This window comes from Peromyscus leucopus, chromosome 7 (assembly GCF_004664715.2).
Source record: "Peromyscus leucopus breed LL Stock chromosome 7, UCI_PerLeu_2.1, whole genome shotgun sequence".
NCBI lineage: Eukaryota > Metazoa > Chordata > Mammalia > Rodentia > Cricetidae > Peromyscus > Peromyscus leucopus.
Genome location: NC_051069.1, coordinates 13347110 through 13366514, shown reverse-complemented (window position 1 = coordinate 13366514; position 19405 = coordinate 13347110). Strand labels below are relative to the sequence as shown.

The 19405-nt window shown below is 41.1% G+C and overlaps 1 protein-coding gene across 8 annotated transcripts in view; it reads left to right on the top strand.

Annotated features, from left to right (window-relative positions):
* The window catches only part of Parp6 (poly(ADP-ribose) polymerase family member 6), a 32549-nt gene extending 13144 nt beyond the window's left edge, over positions 1-19405 (top strand). For 5 of the 8 annotated variants that reach the window (XM_037207459.1, XM_028892488.2, XM_037207458.1 and 2 more), the window contains 14 exons: positions 80-133; positions 1844-1939; positions 2495-2587; positions 3808-3933; positions 5755-5820; positions 6713-6780; positions 8787-8835; positions 9088-9200; positions 10095-10167; positions 10834-10903; positions 17945-18024; positions 18405-18468; positions 18640-18724; positions 19050-19405. In XM_037207459.1, the coding sequence (XP_037063354.1) occupies positions 80-133; positions 1844-1939; positions 2495-2587; positions 3808-3933; positions 5755-5820; positions 6713-6780; positions 8787-8835; positions 9088-9200; positions 10095-10167; positions 10834-10903; positions 17945-18024; positions 18405-18468; positions 18640-18724; positions 19050-19152 (1140 nt within the window). In that variant the 3' untranslated portion in view covers positions 19153-19405. Of the gene's footprint in view, positions 1-79; positions 134-1843; positions 1940-2494; positions 2588-3807; positions 3934-5754; positions 5821-6712; positions 6781-8786; positions 8836-9087; positions 9201-10094; positions 10168-10833; positions 10904-17944; positions 18025-18404; positions 18469-18639; positions 18725-19049 lie in introns of those variants that run through there. The other 3 variants (XM_028892489.2, XM_028892487.2, XR_003736861.2) reach the window with 2 other exon arrangements.

Genomic DNA, 19405 nt, shown 5'->3' with positions numbered 1-19405 from the left:
ATGAGGGTGTGAATGAGGGTGTGTGTGTTGGGCCCCACTCTATAGGAGACTCATAGGATCTGTCTTGAACTCTTACTAGGTCAGTGGTCACTGCAAAAACATCCCCACTCTGGAGTATGGATTCCTTGTGCAGGTAATCAAGTCCAGAGCTTTTTTCCAAAGCTCTTCCCTGTTGCTTGCCCATCTAACTGCCTAACCCACAGCTCTTGAGTTAGTTACATCCTGAGTTGATTTGTTCGCAGAACTATATTGAGTGGACAAAAGGAAAGAAGGCATAGATTCCATCCTTAAGGTCAGAGCATTATCAAGAACACTTAATGCAGTGATTCTCAACCTTCCTAATACTGTGACCCCTTAATACATTTCCTCATGTTGTGGTGTCCCCAACCATAAAATTATTATTCTTGCTACTTCATAGCTATAATTTTGCTACGGTTATAAATCATAAGGTAAAATATTTGATATGTATGATATCTGATATGCTATCCCTGTGAAAGTGTTGTTCAACCCCCAGGTTTAGAACCACTGACTTACAGGCTTATTAACCAGCCCATAAACATGTGAACAGCCTGATTTATACACAGGAACAAGTTAAGTCAGTGTTAAGTAAATAAAAATTTAAAACCAAATAGTTTAAGATATTGTTGCAAGAGCTCTGGATTTGTGCCATCTTTCTTCCATAGAGTGTGCGCGCTTGCATGTGCGTGCGTGTGTATGTGTGTGTGTGTGTGTGTGTGTGTGTGTGCGCGCGTGCATGTGTGTGTTTGACTAAGAGATGGGTTAATTGTCCTAGGTGGTAGACATGACTTAAGTCCTGCCTTCTAGCTCTAATCTTGGATTGAATACTCACATGCCACAAATAGAAAGTCTATAACGACTATAGCTACTGTAACTGATTAGTTAGTACCTATTTATAAAATACTTTCATGAGAACCTGTGAAATGGCTTAGCTGGTAAAAGCACTTGCTGTGTAATCTGACAACTTGAGTTCACTCCTAGAATGCCTGTGAAGCTCAAGGAGAGAACTGATTCCATAAAGTTGTCCCCCATGTTTCTTCCTCTCATCAAATACATAATGATGAAGACTAAAACCAAAATTTTAGTTTTCAAATTTAATTAATTGAGGAAAGAAAGAGAGTATGTATATGTGTGTGTGTGTGTGTGTTTGTGTGTGTGTGTATGTGCGTGTACGCGCGCGCGCACACATGCATGGCATAGCACTTGTGTGAATGTCAAAAGACAGCTTGTGGGAGTTGGTTTTATCTTTCTATGTATGTGTCTCAGGAACTCAGGTTGACAGGCTTGATACCACCTCCCAAAATTTAAATACTTTCATGGACAGATCTCATTTCTTGCAGTATGCCTATGAGCTGCATAATGTCCTGCTTTTCTTTTTTTAAGATTTATTTATTTATTATGTATACAGTGTTCTGCCTGCATGTGTACCTTCACACCAGATCTCATTACAGATGGTTGTAAGCCACCATGTGGTTGCTGGGAATTGAACTCTGAACCTCTGGAAGAGCAGTCAGTGCTCTTAACCTCTAAGCCATCTCTCCAGCCCATGTCCTGCTTTATAAAAAAGAAAACAAGGCTAAATATATCTGACTAGCCTAGTTATATTTGATAGTAAATAATAGATGTGAAATGTTAACTCAAAACTTCTATGCCAAAGATCCTGCTGGTCTATTTGTATAGTATCATACAGGGTTAGTAGTGTAGTGAGGCCATCAGTTTAAGTTCAAAATCTAACCTAGAAAAGATTCAGTTGTTTCCATTATCTCCAAAACAACATGAAAAACTTCTATTCTTCCAAAAGATATGGAATCTGTTCTCTCTCCAGATCATGAAGTATGCAGAGCAGAGGATTCCAACATTGAATGAGTACTGCGTGGTGTGTGATGAGCAGCATGTCTTCCAGAATGGGTCTATGCTTAAGGTATAGGCCCCTGCTCTTACCCTCTTACTTGACCAAGGCCTTTTGCTTCCTATCTCTTCTTTTTTCCTATGCCTTTAGGAAAGGATACATTCTGTTCACAATCCTATAGACTCTAGAAAGAACTGTTTTCTCAGAAAACAAATTTCAGTAATCCTCTCTGGAGAGATAAGGGTATAAAAATAATTTTGAAGACACCATTCCCACCTAACATTTATAAACAGGGATCTGGTATTGACCAGGGTGTATTTGGCTGTTCTCAAATCTAGGTGGGTAGGCAGAACACTTAGCTATAAATTATAATCTGTGTGTATATATTTAAGAGCAAGGAACACCGATCTGGAAACTCAGAAGAGAGAACATCCAACTACCTTAATGACCAGAGAGAATTTTATAGGTAGAAAAGATCACTCAAACTTACTAGTAAGGCATTTACATTTTTGATTGATAGTCCCCCTCAACACACACACATATCTTCTCAGCACACAACTCATCTCTCCTTATACCTTCTCCATACATAACCCATGCCTCTCCTGTCTGTTTAATATGTCTCTTTAGCCAGCTGTCTGTACTCGTGAACTATGCGTCTTCTCCTTCTACACACTGGGAGTCATGTCGGGAGCTGCAGAGGAGGTGGCTACTGGAGCAGAGGTATGAGAGAGGAAAAGGACACTGGGGAATTGGGATAAGAAAAGCGAAAGAGGCCAGGTGTGGTGTCAGTGCCTTTAACCTCAGGATTTGGGAAGCAGAGACAGGAGGATCTCTTGAGTTCGAGGTCAGCTTGGTCTACACAGTGAGTTCTAGTACAACTAGAACTACAAAGTAAGACCCTATCTCAAAACAAAGCAAACAAAAGCAAAGGAAGTCAGCTATTTCATTCCTTAGAATTTAACCTCCAAATATGCTTTCATACTTAATGGTGCTCACTAAAGTATAAAGTTTATAATAAAGCTAAAATGGATAATGAACTCTGTAGGAGGTCCATCCAAATTATGGCATATCCTTACATTGAAAATACTGACAAGCGCCAGGCGGCAGCGACACACGTCTTTGATCCCAGCACTCGGCAGGCAGAGCCAGGCAGATCTCCGTGAGTTCAAGGTCAGCCTGGTCTACAGAGTGAGATCCAGGACAGGCACCAAAACTACACAGAGAAATTCTACCTTGAAAAACCATTTAAAAACAAAAACTGTAATATATAGTTATGTCCAAAATCAAATACTAAGCCAGGCTTGTGGTGGCATGTTCCTTTATCTTCCTAGTTGCTTGGAGGGCTGAAGCAGGAGGATTACTTGAGTTAAAGAGTTGCAAATGCTTAGCCTAGATGAGGTCCTCAGTTCATTTTCCTCCCCCTTTGCCCAAGAAGGAAAGAACAGATAACTATTTGTATATCAAAATATCTGGAAGGATATTCATCAAATTTTGTAGTTACTTGGGAGCAAATGAATTTGTTTGGTAGATTGGAGATGGTATCTCTTTTCTTTAATTATTTTGCTAGTATTTGAATTTTAAAGATTTATTTTTATTTTTATATGTATAAGTGTTTTTCCTGCATGTATGTATGTGTGCCATGTGGGTGTCTGATGTTCATAGAGGTCAGAAAGGGTTTCAGATCCTCTAGAATTGAAACTACAGACTGTTGTGAGCTGTCATTTGGGTGCTAGGAACTGAACCCTGTTCTTCTGCAAGAGCATCAAATATTCTTACCCACTGAGCCATCTCTCTAGCGCTATTACTGAATTTTTATAATTTTGTATTTTCAACTTAGCATTGAAAACATTTGCTATAAAAGGGGTGGGGGAACATTCTGGAGACCACTTGACTGCCAGAACTGGGCAATCATTTAGTTCTTCCCTCTCTTTTCTCCTAAGGTGGTAGATCTGCTGGTGGCCATGTGTAGAGCAGCTTTGGAGTCCCCTAGAAAGAGCATCATCTTCGAGCCTTATCCCTCTGTGGTGGACCCCACTGATCCTAAGACTCTGGCCTTTAACCCTAAGGTATAGTTGTTTGGGAGGAAAGGGCTAAAGGACAGAAATGTTAATGGTGGGAGGTGGGGTTGCCATTCCAATACACACACACACACACACACACACACACACACACACACACACACACACACACACAACAGACTGAGTAAAGGACAGAAGAAATGGAACACTTGTTTCTTGGTTACTCTTGAACACTGGGGTTAATCTGATGAAATAGCTGAGCTTGTCAAAAGAAAGGAAGAAAAATTAGTACCTGTTACAACATGATGGAAAGAATATAGATTTGGGCTAGATGAGGTTGCTCATACCTATAATCCCAGCACTCGGAAGACTGAGGCAGGAGAATGGCTTAGGGTTTAAGGCCAGCCTGGACTACATAGTAAATTTCAAGCTAGCTTACTCTAAGAATGGGATTAAGACTGGTAGGAAAACAAAGCAAAACAGCAATGACAGGATATAGGCTTAATGGGACAGCCAGACTGGATTCCACCAGAGGGTCTTTGGCTTCATGGTTGAATGATGCTAGGGAAAGTACTTAATCTTTCTCAGTTTCAACTGCCCTGCCTGTAAAAGGGGGTAGTGGTTATTTTGTGGACTGTAACAAAATGAGAGATAATATATAAAATACCCGTGGGGATTCTCTGGAGAAACAGCTAATAGGCTGTGGATAACTATAAATATATTCCATCATTTCCATATATATTATAAAGGGAGGATTTTATTATGAAGAATGGTCCCACCTAATTAGGGAGGCTGAGAAGTTCCCATATCTACAGTCAGCAAGCTGGAAATTCTAGAAAGTCTGTGATGATGTTCTGGTTCTAGTTCAGAAGCCTGAGAACCATGTAGACTCAAGACCCACAAGGGCCAGTTGTGTAATTCACTCAAATCTAAAGCCAGGAAAAGTCTGATACCCCAACTTGTGAAGAATACCTTTTTATTCAATGGCCAGGATTGGGAAAGATTAGATTTCTTACTCTATTTGGGTCTTTATTTGGCTAGATGAGATCCTTATTGAGAAGGGCAATTGGCTTTGCCTAGTCTACTCATTCAGCTGTTAATCTGAACCCCAAAACACCTTCACAGACAAACCCAGAAACCATGTTTGACCAAATATGTAGGTACCCTATAACCTATTCAAATTGACTTTTAGCAGCAGCAGCGGGGTGGGTGGGTGGTGGGTGTGGGTGTTCAAGACAGGGTTTCTCTGTGTAGCCTTGACTGTCCTGGAACTTGCTCTGTAAGTTCTGGCTGACCAGGCTGGCCTTGACTACAGAGATCCGCCTGCCTCTGCCTCCCAAGTGTTGGGATTAAAGGCATGCGCCACCAGCTTTCAAATTGACTTCTAAAATTAACCATCACTGCATATCACCATGCCTCATTGTTATCTGTCAGTACTATATATTGGGCACAGTGCTAGATTTATACATTTATTTAATTCTGAGAACATCTCTGAGGATGGCCACAGAAATATTTTTAGTTACAAACGGGTTGGAGTATAAGTCAATGTAGAGCACTTACCAGCATGTGTGAGGCCATAGACTCAACCCCTAGCATCACCAAAATCCTGACATGAAAAAAAATCAAATAAACAGAATATCCCCTGTCATTTGTAAACAGGGCATGTAATACTTGAAGGTGTTCTGTGACTTAATTTCAACTGGTAAAAAGACTAGTATACAACTGTAACATTTCCTGATAAAGTTTGTTTTTTTCCGTGGCATACTTGAGTCTAGACTTAAACTGACCTTTTTTTGGGGGGAATCATCATATCTTTGTATCTACTATTTTTCTTCTTCTAATTCTTTTCTTCCCATTGATTATCAACAGAAAAAGAATTATGAGCGGCTTCAGAAAGCTCTGGATAGTGTGATGTCCATCCGGGAAATGACCCAGGTATTTTGCCCTCTCTTCACTTAGCTCAGTGCCCTTTCCTGTTTGTAATGCACAGGACTAGGGTAAAGATTTAGAGAAGCTACTCAAATTCTTATGTTTTCTTTGTTTCCTTTGTAACCTTCCCAGTTCTTGTTCTCTGTTTTGTTAACTTTCTTACCCTAAGTCTCCTAGTGTCTCTCTCAACCTTTATCTTTGCTGCATATTTTTTCACAAGTTGTTCATGTTTTAACTGTTTTTCATAGTTCTTGGGGAATTAGAGAAACTAGGGAAAGACCTCTGCCCAAGGTTGGGAGGGTGAAGAGGGGGCTTGGATGAGGAGCTAGATCCAGGGGCTGCATCTTCTGTCCTTCTAGGGGTGGGGCAGCCACCCGGAGCAGTGATCATCCTCTGACTCAAGGCTGTCCCTCACCAGATTTCCCCACCCCTCGTCTGCAGTCTCTGCATGAATAGACATTCATTTGTACTCACATTTACAGGTGGGCCTCTTCTCAGCAAATGCTATATATCACAGTGCAGATTAACACAGAAGGTACACCTAGAAGGGATGTTTACTATTAGAAAGACTGTTTTATGTGAAGATTTGCCACAGGATTCTTTAGCCTAATCTTTGGGGGACATTGATTTTATTTATTTTTTGATTTATAAGCAGCATTTTTAGAGCTGTAGGAGTTGCCTAAAATGAGGGAGACCCACCTGCATGTTGTTTTGTAAGCATCTTCAGTCATTTTCATATTTATAAGTCTTGCCAACCTGACTGAGCCTCTTTAAGGGTGGGAACCCCCTTGTCTTTGTTCTTCCAATTGCTTATCTTGCCTTGGGTCCCCGTAGTCTGTTGAGAGTGGGAGGGGTCCTTCTTCTCCTGGGAGATAATCTTATGGCCATTGTCTTGCAGGGCTCATATTTGGAAATCAAGAAACAGATGGACAAGCTGGATCCCTTGGCCCATCCTCTTCTGCAGTGGTATGGATAGAATGGCTCAGGCTTTATAGGGGGTGGAGAAGGAAAGAGTTGTAGGCATGGATCTATACTTTCTCCTAGAGGCATTCAGCATTCTTTACAAGGTTCTGTATTATGACTACTTTCTCTTGGTGGTTTTCCGACAAGTCTCAACTTGACAGTAACTACAAAGCACTCACAAATTCTGACGGGATTTCTCAAGTTCTCTTTAAGTATTCCATATTTCCCCACGTTTGTTTCCTTACTTAATTCTTTTAATTATAAGATTTGTAAAAAGTGTGTGTATTTGTCGTGTACAACATGCATTATATAATGGTTCACTAGAGTTTTTTCAGTGCTAGGATATTGTCCATGATGGCTCAGCAGTTTTCAGAAATTTATTGTTATTAACTATAGTTGCCATTAGGAAGTTTTGAGTTTTTCTTATACAGTTCATTTCAACTTAGTTTTCTGTGTGTCCAAAGAAATTCATCTCTACCTCCTATCTCCTTCCCTGATGAAGAGCAGCTGGAGCCAGATTTTTGCAGGAAACCTACTGCTAGCAAAAATATTGGACTGTTCCATTCCTCTCCCTCCTTCCTGCTGCTTTCTCCTGTTTTTCCGACAACTTCTCTTTCTAGTTTGCCTCCGTCCAAGTCAGCCCCTGACACTAACAGCCAGTGCAGTAGATTATTACCACATAGCATGAGTAACTACCAGACATAGACTTCTAAAGTAGCATCATAAGTTATCGGGAGATTGCTTAGTTGGTGAAATATTTACCATATAAGCATGAGGACCTGAATTTGATCCCTGGCACTCACAAAAAAAAAAAAACAACTCAGGGATGATGGCATATACTTGTAATCGCAGCCCTGGGAAGCAAAGATAGGCAGGTTCCTGGGGCTCACTGACCAGCCAGTGAGCCCCAGATCCCAGTCAAAGACTTGTTTCAAAAAATAAGGAGGCAGAGGCAGGTGGATCTCTGTGAGTTTGAGGCCAGCCTGGTCTACAGAGTGAGTTCCAGGAAAGGCGCAAAGCTACACAGAGGAACCCTGTCTCAAAAAAACTAAAAAAAAAAAAAACCCAAGGTGGACATGTCCTAAGGAACAACACCTGCGGTTGACTGTGGCCTCCATGGACCTTCCCAATGCACACTTGCTTATACATACACACAAATTTAAACAACCACAAAATAAGTACATAGATGATGTACAGAGAGTACTGTATCCACTGCAGGAGATAGTGCTCTTGCTGAACCCTCAGTGTTTTATGCCTTTGTTCTCCTACCCTTACGTTCAAGCTATATACAGCCTAGTCTGTTCTTGACTCCTCAGAAAGTTCTTCTAATTTCTTTTGGGTTTTTACCCCTAATCTATACAGTGTCTTTCTATTTTCCCATCCCTGAGATCCTTTAGGATTCCTTTGAGCTTACACAAGTCGGCTCCTGAGCCTCAGTTTTGAGACTTTAAACCCAAACACAAGTTTAACCATTTTTTATTCAGACCTCTCTCTCTAATTGGTAACTTCTGATACTTTTTATGTTTGTTTGTCTGTTTGTTTATAGTTCTTTTTTGGTTTTTCAAAACAGGGTTTCTTTGTGTAGCCCTGATTGTCTTAGAACTCAACTCTGTAGACCAGGCAGGTCTCAGAACTCAGAGATCCACCTGGCTCTGCCTCTTGAGTGCTGGGATCAAAGGCGTGCACCACCACTGCCGCCACCCCAGCTTCTGATATTTTTTTTGTTCCATGCTTTTCTCTCCCTAGGTGTAGCAGCCTTCCCTCGGACTCTTTTTTATCTGTTATTTAATTCCTTGATAAGTAACTGGTCTGGTTGGTAGCTTCCCTCTAAAATCTATATAATTATATGTGTAATTTCTGTGGAAGCATTATCACTTAAAAGAAATATCAACTATGACCTGGAAATTGGAATCTTATTTGCAGTACCTAGATCAGAGGAAAGTTGCCTTTTCAGGACAGCCTCACCACATACTTTTTCTGTCCCTTCCCCTTTTTCTGTTTCTTCCCAGGATAATTTCTAGCAACAGGTCACACATTGTCAAACTACCTCTCAGCAGGGTAAGTAATTATTCTCCCTCTGTAAGCTTCAGACTTAACAGTGAGAGGCAAGGAGGGGCTCTGTGCCTACTACCTGTATTGGCCCCTAATTAGCTTGGTTGGTACTGTCTGTCCATCAGCATAGTCTTTGAGCCTAAACAGATTTCCCTTGATTGGGGTTTGTGTAAATCTGATTTGTTTCCTGTTTCCAACCTTTCCCTCCCTGATCTCTATTTCTGTTCTGTTTTTTTATCCCACCCCCACCCTGGGCAGCAGCTGAAGTTCATGCACACCTCACACCAATTCCTCCTGCTGAGCAGCCCTCCTGCCAAGGAGGCTCGGTTCCGGACTGCCAAGAAGCTGTACGGAAGCACCTTTGCCTTCCAGTAAGGCTGGTGGAGCTGGGCGGCAGTAGGTGGGATAGGATGGTAGGGCCTTGAGATATACGAGTTTTGTTTTTTCATGACTGTCAACTAGTCAACAGCTATTTATTAATGCCACTGTGGTAGGTGCTCTATAAAGGATAAAGTGCTATGTGTGACATGGTCTTTATCTTTAAATTATTTACGATGTAGTTGAATGGAAAGAATATTTACATGCAAATAAATATGAAGGAACGGATTGGAAGAATAGATTTGAAAGTTTGGAGAAGAAATCCACAATTTATAACTAACTGTGGGAGAGAAGAAAGAGAAAAGTATTAAGGGTAATTTAGAGGGAGTCTTAGTGCTTCTTTAAAAAATAAGACATTGCCGGGCAGTGGTGGCACATGCCTTTAATCCCAGCACTCAGGAGGCAGAGGCAGGTGGATCTCTGTGAGTTCGAGGCCAGCCTGGTCTACAGAGCGAGTTCAAGGACAGGTTCCAAAGCTACACAGAGAAACCCTGTCTCGAAAAACAAACAAAGAAAACAACAAATACCATGTGACCTCTAGACTAGAAGCTATATTTGAGATCAGTGATAAGTTTATTGAATTTGAAATTAATTTATTGAATTTGAAGCATCAGGAAAATAGGCAAATGAAAATCCAGGTTTAGGATGTCGTTAGTTGAACAACAGGAGATGTAAGGTTTAACCACACACTCACGTACACACACACACACACACACACACACACACACCTTGCCTGTGACTGTATCTGTGAATATATCAGTCATTAGGTGTGTCTGCTCATCTGCATGTACTGTGTGGGTAAGGGGGAGGGGTGGTAATGGCAGTCTTGAAAGTATTCCTAGGAATCTCCTACCATGAGGGGACTTACATTCTATCCTGCCTTACAGTGGGTCCCACATTGAGAACTGGCATTCCATCCTGCGCAATGGGCTGGTCAATGCATCCTACACCAAACTGCAGGTGAGGCAGTGTCCTTTTCCCTTTCTTTCCACTCCCTGCCTCACTCAGCTTGTGGTAGTCTGCTCTAAAGTGCTTGAATATCTGTTCATGCCACAGCATCATCATGCCCAGCCTATCTTGAGAAAGATAGAGCCTCTCTACAGAGAAAGTTGGCACTGTAAATATAGAATGAATATGGCTGTTGTACATTTTAAGTTGAGCTCAATTTTTTGGTTTAGTGAATAGAAATTAACCTATTATGACAGAGAGTTTCCATTTTGTGACTATTGAAGTTGTTGTTACAAAGACTTATTTTATTGCCCTGAGAAACTACTGGGAGTGGTTTTTGTTCCTCTTCCTGCTACCTCTTCCATAGTTCCTTTGTTTGAGAATCTGGAAATGTATGAAGGATTGAGGTCCTAAGTATGAATGCTGAGGCAGGGACTCAGTGGCTCTGCTAATCCCCGTTCTCCAAGGCATTAATCTTCAGTATTTTGTAAGCAAGCAGTTTAATCTGATTCCCTTTTCAGCCAATCAGCTTTTCAAGAGTTAGGTGCCTAGAGTTATTTGAATGAGTGAGAAGGTAGATAAATGAAGGGACAAAGGACTGTATAAGTGTTGTGGATGCCTAATATACAGCCATGGGGAGCCCAGGCTCATATATTCATCCTGGTGTTTCCCTGCAAGCTGCATGGAGCAGCCTATGGCAAAGGCATCTACCTGAGCCCCATCTCCAGTATTTCCTTTGGATACTCAGGTAAGCAATATTCTTTGGCCACCTTGACTCTTTATATTGCATCCATTTGTGAACACATGATCTGTGCTGTCTCCTCTCCCATTGTGGATACTTGGTCTTTGTCAGCGCCTTCCTCAATCGTGGATACATATTCTGTCTCTTTCTATTTTCTCTCATTAGAAATTTAGATTATTTATGAGGCAAGGGTAGTTATTGTGAAAAATGGTAGTTTTATACATTGTAGGAACTAGGCCCTGGGGATGGGTTAATGAATAAATAGAAAGAAAAAAGGCTTTGTGTAGACCAGATTTGTTTTCTTTTTTTAAGACTGACTTATGTAGTTCATGTTGTCCTTGAACTCAGTATCCTAAGATGACTTTGAACTCCTCATCCTCCTAAGTACTGGAATTACAGGCATGTGCTACCATGCCTACGTAAGCCACATTTTTTATATAAGCAATTACAAATTATATGCATACATGTGAATTCATGTGTGAATATTCTTGAATGTTGGGGTCTTAGAATTTTTTCCTCCACCACTTTTTAAAATTTAAATGGTGTATAATCACACTATTACAATAGTTAACATTGAGTGAAAGAAAAAGTGCTTCATTCTAGAGACATGAATGAGGTCCAGATTGTAAGGAGATAATTCTAGCATTATTTAGCTTAGGAAAAGAATTGAAGTTGGAACTCTTTCAGTCTTCCAGGTTCCTGTTCCTCTTTGGTCTGCTTTTGTTCTTGTTCAATGGAGTCTCTGTCTAAGCAACAGCAAACCATGCAGTTGCATGCCCACTATAGGAAGGCAGTTATACTAGTTTTGTTTTTTGTTTTTTTTATAGATTATTGTTTAGTAGTTTTAGCAATTATAGCCATTATAGAAATAAAATTTAAAAAAAAAACATATCTAGAATCACAGAACTAAGACAGGCAGTAGTGACGCACGACTTTAATCCCCACACTTGGGAGGCAGAGGCAGGCAGAATTCTGTGAGTTAGGGGCCAGCCTATTTTACAGAGTGCATTGCATTCCAGGACAGCCAGCCAAGGATACACAGAGAAACCCTGTCTCAAAAAGCCAAAAAAAAAAAAAAAAGCAAAACTAATAATTTGTGTGTGTGTGTGTGTGTGTGTGTGTGTGTGTGTGTGTGTGTGTGTGTGTAATCCCAGATATTCAGAAGGCTGAGGCAAGAGGATCATGAATTTAAGGTCAACCTGGGCTACTTATTGAGATCTTGTCTCAAAATAAATTCATATGATACCTAGAAATATAGGTTGATAGTGGAGTGTTTCTTAGCATACGTGAAGCCTTAAGGACAATATGCACTACTGCAAAAAAAACAAACAAGGGGCCTGGAGAGATGGCTTAGCGGTTAAGAGCACTGACTGCTTTTCCAGAGGTCCTGAGTTCAATTCCCAGCACCCACATGGTGGTTCACAGCCATCCGTAATGAGATTTGTTCCCCTCTTCTGACACACAGGCAGAACAGTGTATACATAATAAATAAATAAGTTTAAAAAAATCTAGAACCCTTTTTAATGATAGAACAGAGGAATCAAAAAAGAAGAGATGATGATAGGTAGGAAGGAAAACCAATGTGCTAATACAGACACTCTAGGGAAGGACTGAAAAAGCCAGATGATTCAGCTGGGTATAGTGACTCATGCCTTTAATCCCAGACCTCAGGAGGCAGACAGGAGGGTCCCCATGAGTTCAAGGGCAACCTGAATTGCATAGTCATTTCCAGGCCACTCTTGATTACAAAATGAAACCCTGTTTCAAAAACTAAACAAAATGAGGGACCAAGAGGTAGCTTAGTGTTGCAGTCCTTGCCTAGCATGTCAGTGAGGCAACAAAACAAAAACAGGTGGTAGATAGATTGTGGGTAGTTTACGAAGAATGGGGACAAACGTGAACAAAAACACTAGCATAACTATAGATGTGCCAGATGTTTGGAAGCCTAGAAGAAAAGTCTGTGAATGTTCTGTCAATAATTTGAAACCTTTTAGTAAAATGCCTAGAAAAATGTAACTTGATAAAACTGACTAAGAGAAATTAAAAACATGAATGACGACCAAGTCCAAATACTATTTGGGGGTTTGTTTGTTTCTTTGGCTGGGGAACCCAGAGCTTTGAGCATGGTAGATAAACACTCTACCTCTCAGATATCTCTCTCTAGTCTTAGGAGTCTAAAACTATCAAGGAGTGGATTGTTTTAATCTTAGACAAAAATCTAGAGAATGGAAAAAGGCAAACAACTAATAAAAGTTTGGCAGAATCTGTTTGAAACTAAGCACTCCATTCATCAGAGCACATCGTAAAGAGAATGTAAAGAGAGGCTACAGACTTGGAGAAGATAGTTGTAAGATGCATAAAATCATAAGATTAATCATAAAATGTATTTAAAAGGTGCTGGAGAAATGACTCAGTGGTTAAGAGCACTGTCTGCTTTTCCAGAGAACCCAGGTCCAGTTCCCAGCACCCACACAGCAGCTCACAACCATCTGTAACTCTAATTTCAGGAGATTCAACATCCTCTTCTGGCCTCTGAGGATATGCACATGGTGCACAGTTATATACTTAATACTTTATGTATGTATTTATTAATAAAGAATTTAAAGTGTATCTTAAAATTTCTTAGCCAGGTTTGGAGGCATACAGTTATATCTTGGGGAGCTGAGAAAAAAAGGACCACAAGTTCCACAAGGCCTTCCTGGGCTAAACAGCAAGCTCAAGGATAGCATGGGCAACTTAGTGAGACCATATTTCAGTTGTTAAAAGAAGGACCAGGCTGGGCTAGTCGTGGCACACACCTTTAATCCCAGTACTGGCCAGCCTAGTCTACAAAGCAAGCTCCGGACAGCCAGAGCTGTTACACAGAGAAACCCTGACTTCAAAAACCAAAAAAAAAAAAAAAAAAAAAGTCCTGTATACACCTATGTGGTAGATCATGCACCAAGTCCTGAGTCCAATCTCAGGTGATATTAAAAAAAAAAGTATGGATCAATACAAAGCCTATTTGAAAAAGCAAGAAAATGATATAAATGGTGATTCCATTGAAGAAATGCCTGTCCCGCCCCCATGAAAGCTGGAACTCACTTGGTAGCCCAGGCTGGCCTGAACTCACAGAGATTCGCCTGCCTCTGCCTCCCGAGTGCTGGGATTAAAGACGTGCACCACCACTGCCTGGCGATTTTTATATTTTTATATTGCTCAAAGGCAGACAAAATCAAACTTAACAGGGCTGTGAGTGAAAATATGAAAGACTTCTAACTCTGGGCTGGACATGTCGGTCTCGGTAGAACACTTGCCCAGCATGTTGGACCCTAGCTTCAGTTCCCAGTGCTGCAGAATAAATGTTACCTGAGTTTCAGAGCAACAGTTCTTTTAGATGTGGCACTTAGAGTCAGAATGTCTTGAAGAACCAATATTTCATCTACACAGGGTAAGTGCCCTATGCATCCTGAAAGTGTAAATGAATCCTCGGCTGTGTTTCAGGTTCACAGTGGGAGTGGGTTGACTTAGTCTTTTTGGCTTCTTTGTCAGGATTTTCAGTTTTTATCTTTGTTTCAGCCTGAGCGTTCCTCTGGTTAAGTTCTTATTTTCCAGGTAATCAGATTCTCCCATCTTTCAGTTCCCATATTCTTTCCCTTTCTTTTCCTCATCTCTTACCAAACTTTTCCTTTTCTTCAAATTAGTAAGTACTTAAATATCTTCAGTTACCAGGGTAGAGCTAGGAATTTCATAGATTTCTTGTCTTTCCTTAGCACTTTACCAACTACATTAAACCATCTTATCACACTGCCCTTTCCAAACCGTAGGATTATAGATCCAAACTGTCATAGGATTTTCAATAAGAATTTGCTGTTGGAGTTATTGATCATCTAGTCTAATTCCATATTATTTTATGGATAAGCTGATACATAGAAAAGCCAAACACAGCCGGGCTTTAATCCCAGCACTCGGGAGGCAGAGGCAGGCGGATCTCTGTGAGTTCGAGGCCAGTCTGGTCTACAAAGCAAGTTCCAGGAAAGGTGCAAAGCTACACAGAGAAACCTTGTCTCGAAAAGCCATATAAAAAAAAAAAAAAAAGACAAGAAAAAAAGAAAAGCCAAACACTTTCTGTAGATCATACAGCTTTGAGTAGCAGAGATATGACTGAAATCCAAGTCTCCTGACTTGTAGGCCATTGTTCTCATTATTATATTGACTGACAAGGGGAGGCTTTGTTTGAATCACTGGGTCGTTGGGTCCCAGAAGATAAATAGAATCTTTGCAATACTGGGTGGGATGTATGCAAATGTCCCAGTTACTATTTTTATTCTGGCATTTGATCAACTCTTTTGCATGTTTCCTTCTCCTTAGTCTCCTCTGGTTTTCTGTTTCTTTTTCCTCAGGGTACCTTTGGGTTGGTAGCATGGGGTGTGCTTAGAGAGCATGCATTTGACCAATGGCACTGCACATAACTTACTTGGTCATGAATGTGAGAAGACATTAGGGACAGTGAATGGAGTTGGAACTTTTCTTTGTTTAGTTCTGTTTAATTCTTAGAGGTGAAGAGCACAGGCTCCTCTCCCAGAAGTCCTGAGGTCAATTCCCAGCAACCACATGGTAGCTCACAACCATCTATAGTGAGATCTAGTGCCCTCTTCTGGTGTGCAGTTGTGCATGCAGGCAGAACATTATATGCATAAATAAATAAATGAATCATTAAAAAAATTTTAATTAAAAAAAAAGAAATTAATTCTGGCCAGGCGATGGTGGCATATGCCTTTAATTCCAGCACTTGGGAAGCAGAGACAGGGAGATCTCTCTGAGTCTGAGGCCAGCCTGGTCTACAAAGAGAGCTCCAGGACAGTCAGGGCTACACAGAGAAACCCTATCTCGAAAAGCCAATAATAATAATAATAATTCTGTGAACAAAAGTGTCCAGACATTATTCTAGACATCAAGTAGTATAGTCTGAGCACAGGCGTGGAATAATCACTGGGTCAGTAAGAATGGGACAGTGCCATAGTTAACTTTAGTTACTTAAAGTGCTGCCTCTAAGGCTACCAAAGAAATCAAATTATTCTTTCTTCTCCTGGCTGCTTTCTCTGGAATTGAACCAGAATGGGAATTTCTCTTAGAAACTTGGCAATGAAATGTCTTGGCTGAGATCATGATGTTTGGATGTAGACTTGAGCCTTGTTAAGGATGATGGAGAAGGTGTCCTACAGGAAGAAGGGATTGGGAGTTCAAGCTGAGTTTTGTTCAGGCCATGAATTTACCATGAGGTTATAGTGTGTGTGTTGGGTTGACAACCAGCTTGCTCAGTGAAGAATTTCAGTCCAGTGGTTATCAACTGCCTCTTCTACACTGTGGCCATTATAAAACCGAGATAAACTGGTGAGAAAGTTCAACCAGTAAAAGTGCTTGATGCCCAAGCCTGGTGGCCTGAGTTTGGTCCCTACCCTCTTTTAAAAGTAGTCCTCTGAGCTAGGCATGGTAACAGACATTGTTTTTAATCCCAGCACTTGCAGAGGCAGGTGCTCTTATGAGTTCAAGGCCAACTTGGTCTATATAGTGAATTCTAGGTCAGCTAAGACTGGAAAATCAAAACCCAAGCAAAAGAAAACAAAAACAAATCTCAAACAAATAAAAACAAAACAATAAAACCCAAAAAGTTGTCTTCTGACCTCCATATGCACCTGCACTCACATCACATACACATAATAATAAATAAAATTTAAGTTAAAATTTTGATATAAAGACAGTGGTAAAACCAAGAATTAAAGCAGAGTGAAGTTGTAATAAAGTAGAATGGTGAGGCTGGAGCCCTGTTTATGGCTTGTAATGATAACAGCATCTTCATATTTGTCCCATTTCCTTGGTTACAAACCCCTAACTGATAAGGCTGTGATTATGGTAAGCCTGGAGACAGACTGAAATCCTGTCCTTAGGCCAAAAACGGGGGCATATAAGTATTATTTGACTCATAAGTAAAAATCTATTTCAGTCTTTACAAACAAGGCCTCTTCTATAATTGCTAAGAATGGTAAAGGGAAAAGAGAATTTTTTGATTAAAAAAGCTAGGCATGGTGGCACATATCTTTAATCCCAGCACTGGGGACACAGAGGCAGATTGATCTCTGTAAGTTTGAGGTCTACAAAGAGAGTTCCAGGACAATCAGAGCTACACAGAGAGACCCTGCCTCGAAAACCACCCCCAAAAAAAACAAAAACTAAAAACTAAAAATAAAAGGGGGGAGTGGTAGAGAATTTATGCACTAAGATACACTGAGATAATGTAGAAGTGAGAGGCAGTTGGCACTTTTTCTAAAGGTAGGACTCTTCAAGGTGCTTGCCATTGTGAATATCTGTGGAGAATCAATATGGAAGGGCTCTGCTTTCTCCTTTTATCCTGTGTGGTCAATCTCTTGTGTAACTTTAAAACTACAGCATATCGAAGTTACTCTGCTTGCTTTCTCCCAACTCATGTCTCTGGCTTGCCATTTGCCTCTGAGGCATTGGTATCCTGCTCTGCTGGGCCCTTCTTTCCTGACTCGTGTGTTACTTCCCTGCGTTAGAACCCTTCTGTGGTTTCCTGGTGTTCTTAGAGGATCAACTCCAGTGAGCTAAACAGCCCATAGACCTGCTTGAGCTAGCTCTAGCTTACATCTTTTACATCATTTTTTGTCATTCATTCTACTGTATGCAAATTAAGTCTTGTGGGTCTACCTGTCTTTATGCTTTCCATATTCTATTATACTAACTCTTCCTAATTCTGAGGTCCTGATCTTACTGCACCAGGACATCTTCAAACCTCTGGGCTAAGCTAGTTCCTCTTCTCTGGTTCACACGGTGCTCTATAAGCTCACCATCACAACCCTCACCATACTGTGTTGTAGTTACTTATTCCTTGCCTGTAGTCTCCACCAGACTAAATTCTGTGTGGGAAAATAGCTTGTGTATTCACCACTGTGTCACCAAGTGTCTCTAGTTGGTATCTGGCATATAGTAAGTACTTCTATAAATATTTAAGAAATGGATGAATTAACTGAGTTTGTTGTTCTGTGACAGGAATGGGCAAAGGACAGCACAGAATGCCTTCCAAGGATGAGCTGGTCCAGAGATATAACAGGATGAACACCATCCCCCAGGTATTGTTTGCTGGTTCTGCATGAGTTAGGACCCTTCCCTGGATCCTGCTAAAAATAATGGATGGGAGAACAGTGGAGCTGGGGCCATTGTAGGTCATTTAAAGGCATTAGGTATGTTGTAAAATGATTTTACTTCAGTCATATGTTATCTGAAAGCAAGGTCACATGAAAGCAAAGGCAGGTTAAATGAAAAGATGAACATGGAAGCTGTGGACTCATTGGGGTAATTATATGTAAGCAAATATTTGGAGGGTGGCTGGGAGCTCAGGAGACCCAGCTCCTATCCCTGTCATCCCCATCATCAATAACTAACCAGCCTCTTGAGAGCAAGCTCTAACATTTTACCTTGCTCTACTTTCCTCTGCTGCTTTCTCTTTCAGACCCGATCCATTCAGTCAAGGTTCCTGCAGAGTCGGAATCTAAACTGTATAGCACTTTGTGAAGGTATGTACTTCACCCAGTTCATAGTTCATATCCTTTGAGACTCCAGCCTGTATTTCTGATGCTCCCTTGGCACATGATTCAGCCAAAAGTTATGTTGAGGCATCATATCCTCCTTCCCTACCTGGACTGCCTTAAGCTTTCTGTCTGTGACTTCTGGCCCCTCTTCTACAGTGATTACATCTAAGGACCTTCAGAAGCATGGAAACATTTGGGTGTGCCCTGTGTCCGACCATGTCTGCACAAGGTTCTTCTTTGTGTGAGTCTAAAAGAAGCCCTTGGGATTACTTGAAGAGTAAGGGTGGTAGATGGTGTGTGACTGCTGAGGATGTCCATTTTTGTTGTCTGAGTTCTGTCCCTTGCTATCTAATTTAGCTGGCACTGGGACTTTGCCCTTAGGGAAAAGGACAGATCATTGGGGTTTGTGTAGCAGAAAAACTGCTGAGCTGATCTCTTCATCCTGAAGAGCAGCGATAAAATCTTTAACTTTGGGATGAAATGGTCGCATCTTGAAACACTTCTGCTGGTAGACATGGTTTGGTATTCTGCTTCCCTTGTGCTCACACTTCCCCTGTCTTTGGCAGATACGAGGATGGGCAGGTGGGCGATGCCAACATTAATACTCAGGACCCCAAGATACAGAAGGAAATCATGCGTGTGATCGGAACTCAGGTTTACACAAACTGAGGGGGCCCCAGCCCTCGTACCACTCTGTCCCCCAGGATCCATCTGCCTTTGTAAAAGGGCTCAGGAGCAGCAGGTGAGGCTGCCCTGAGAAATTTCAAGGGGCAAGGAAAGGATAGAAGAGGCGGCCTTCATGGTGGAGATTGACCCAGGAACCACTCCACATTTGGATGGCCCTGACTGACTCCCACCCCGATTTGCCCAGTTGACTTCACCCTGTTTGTAAATAAAACAATAAAATGGAAGGTGCTGTGGA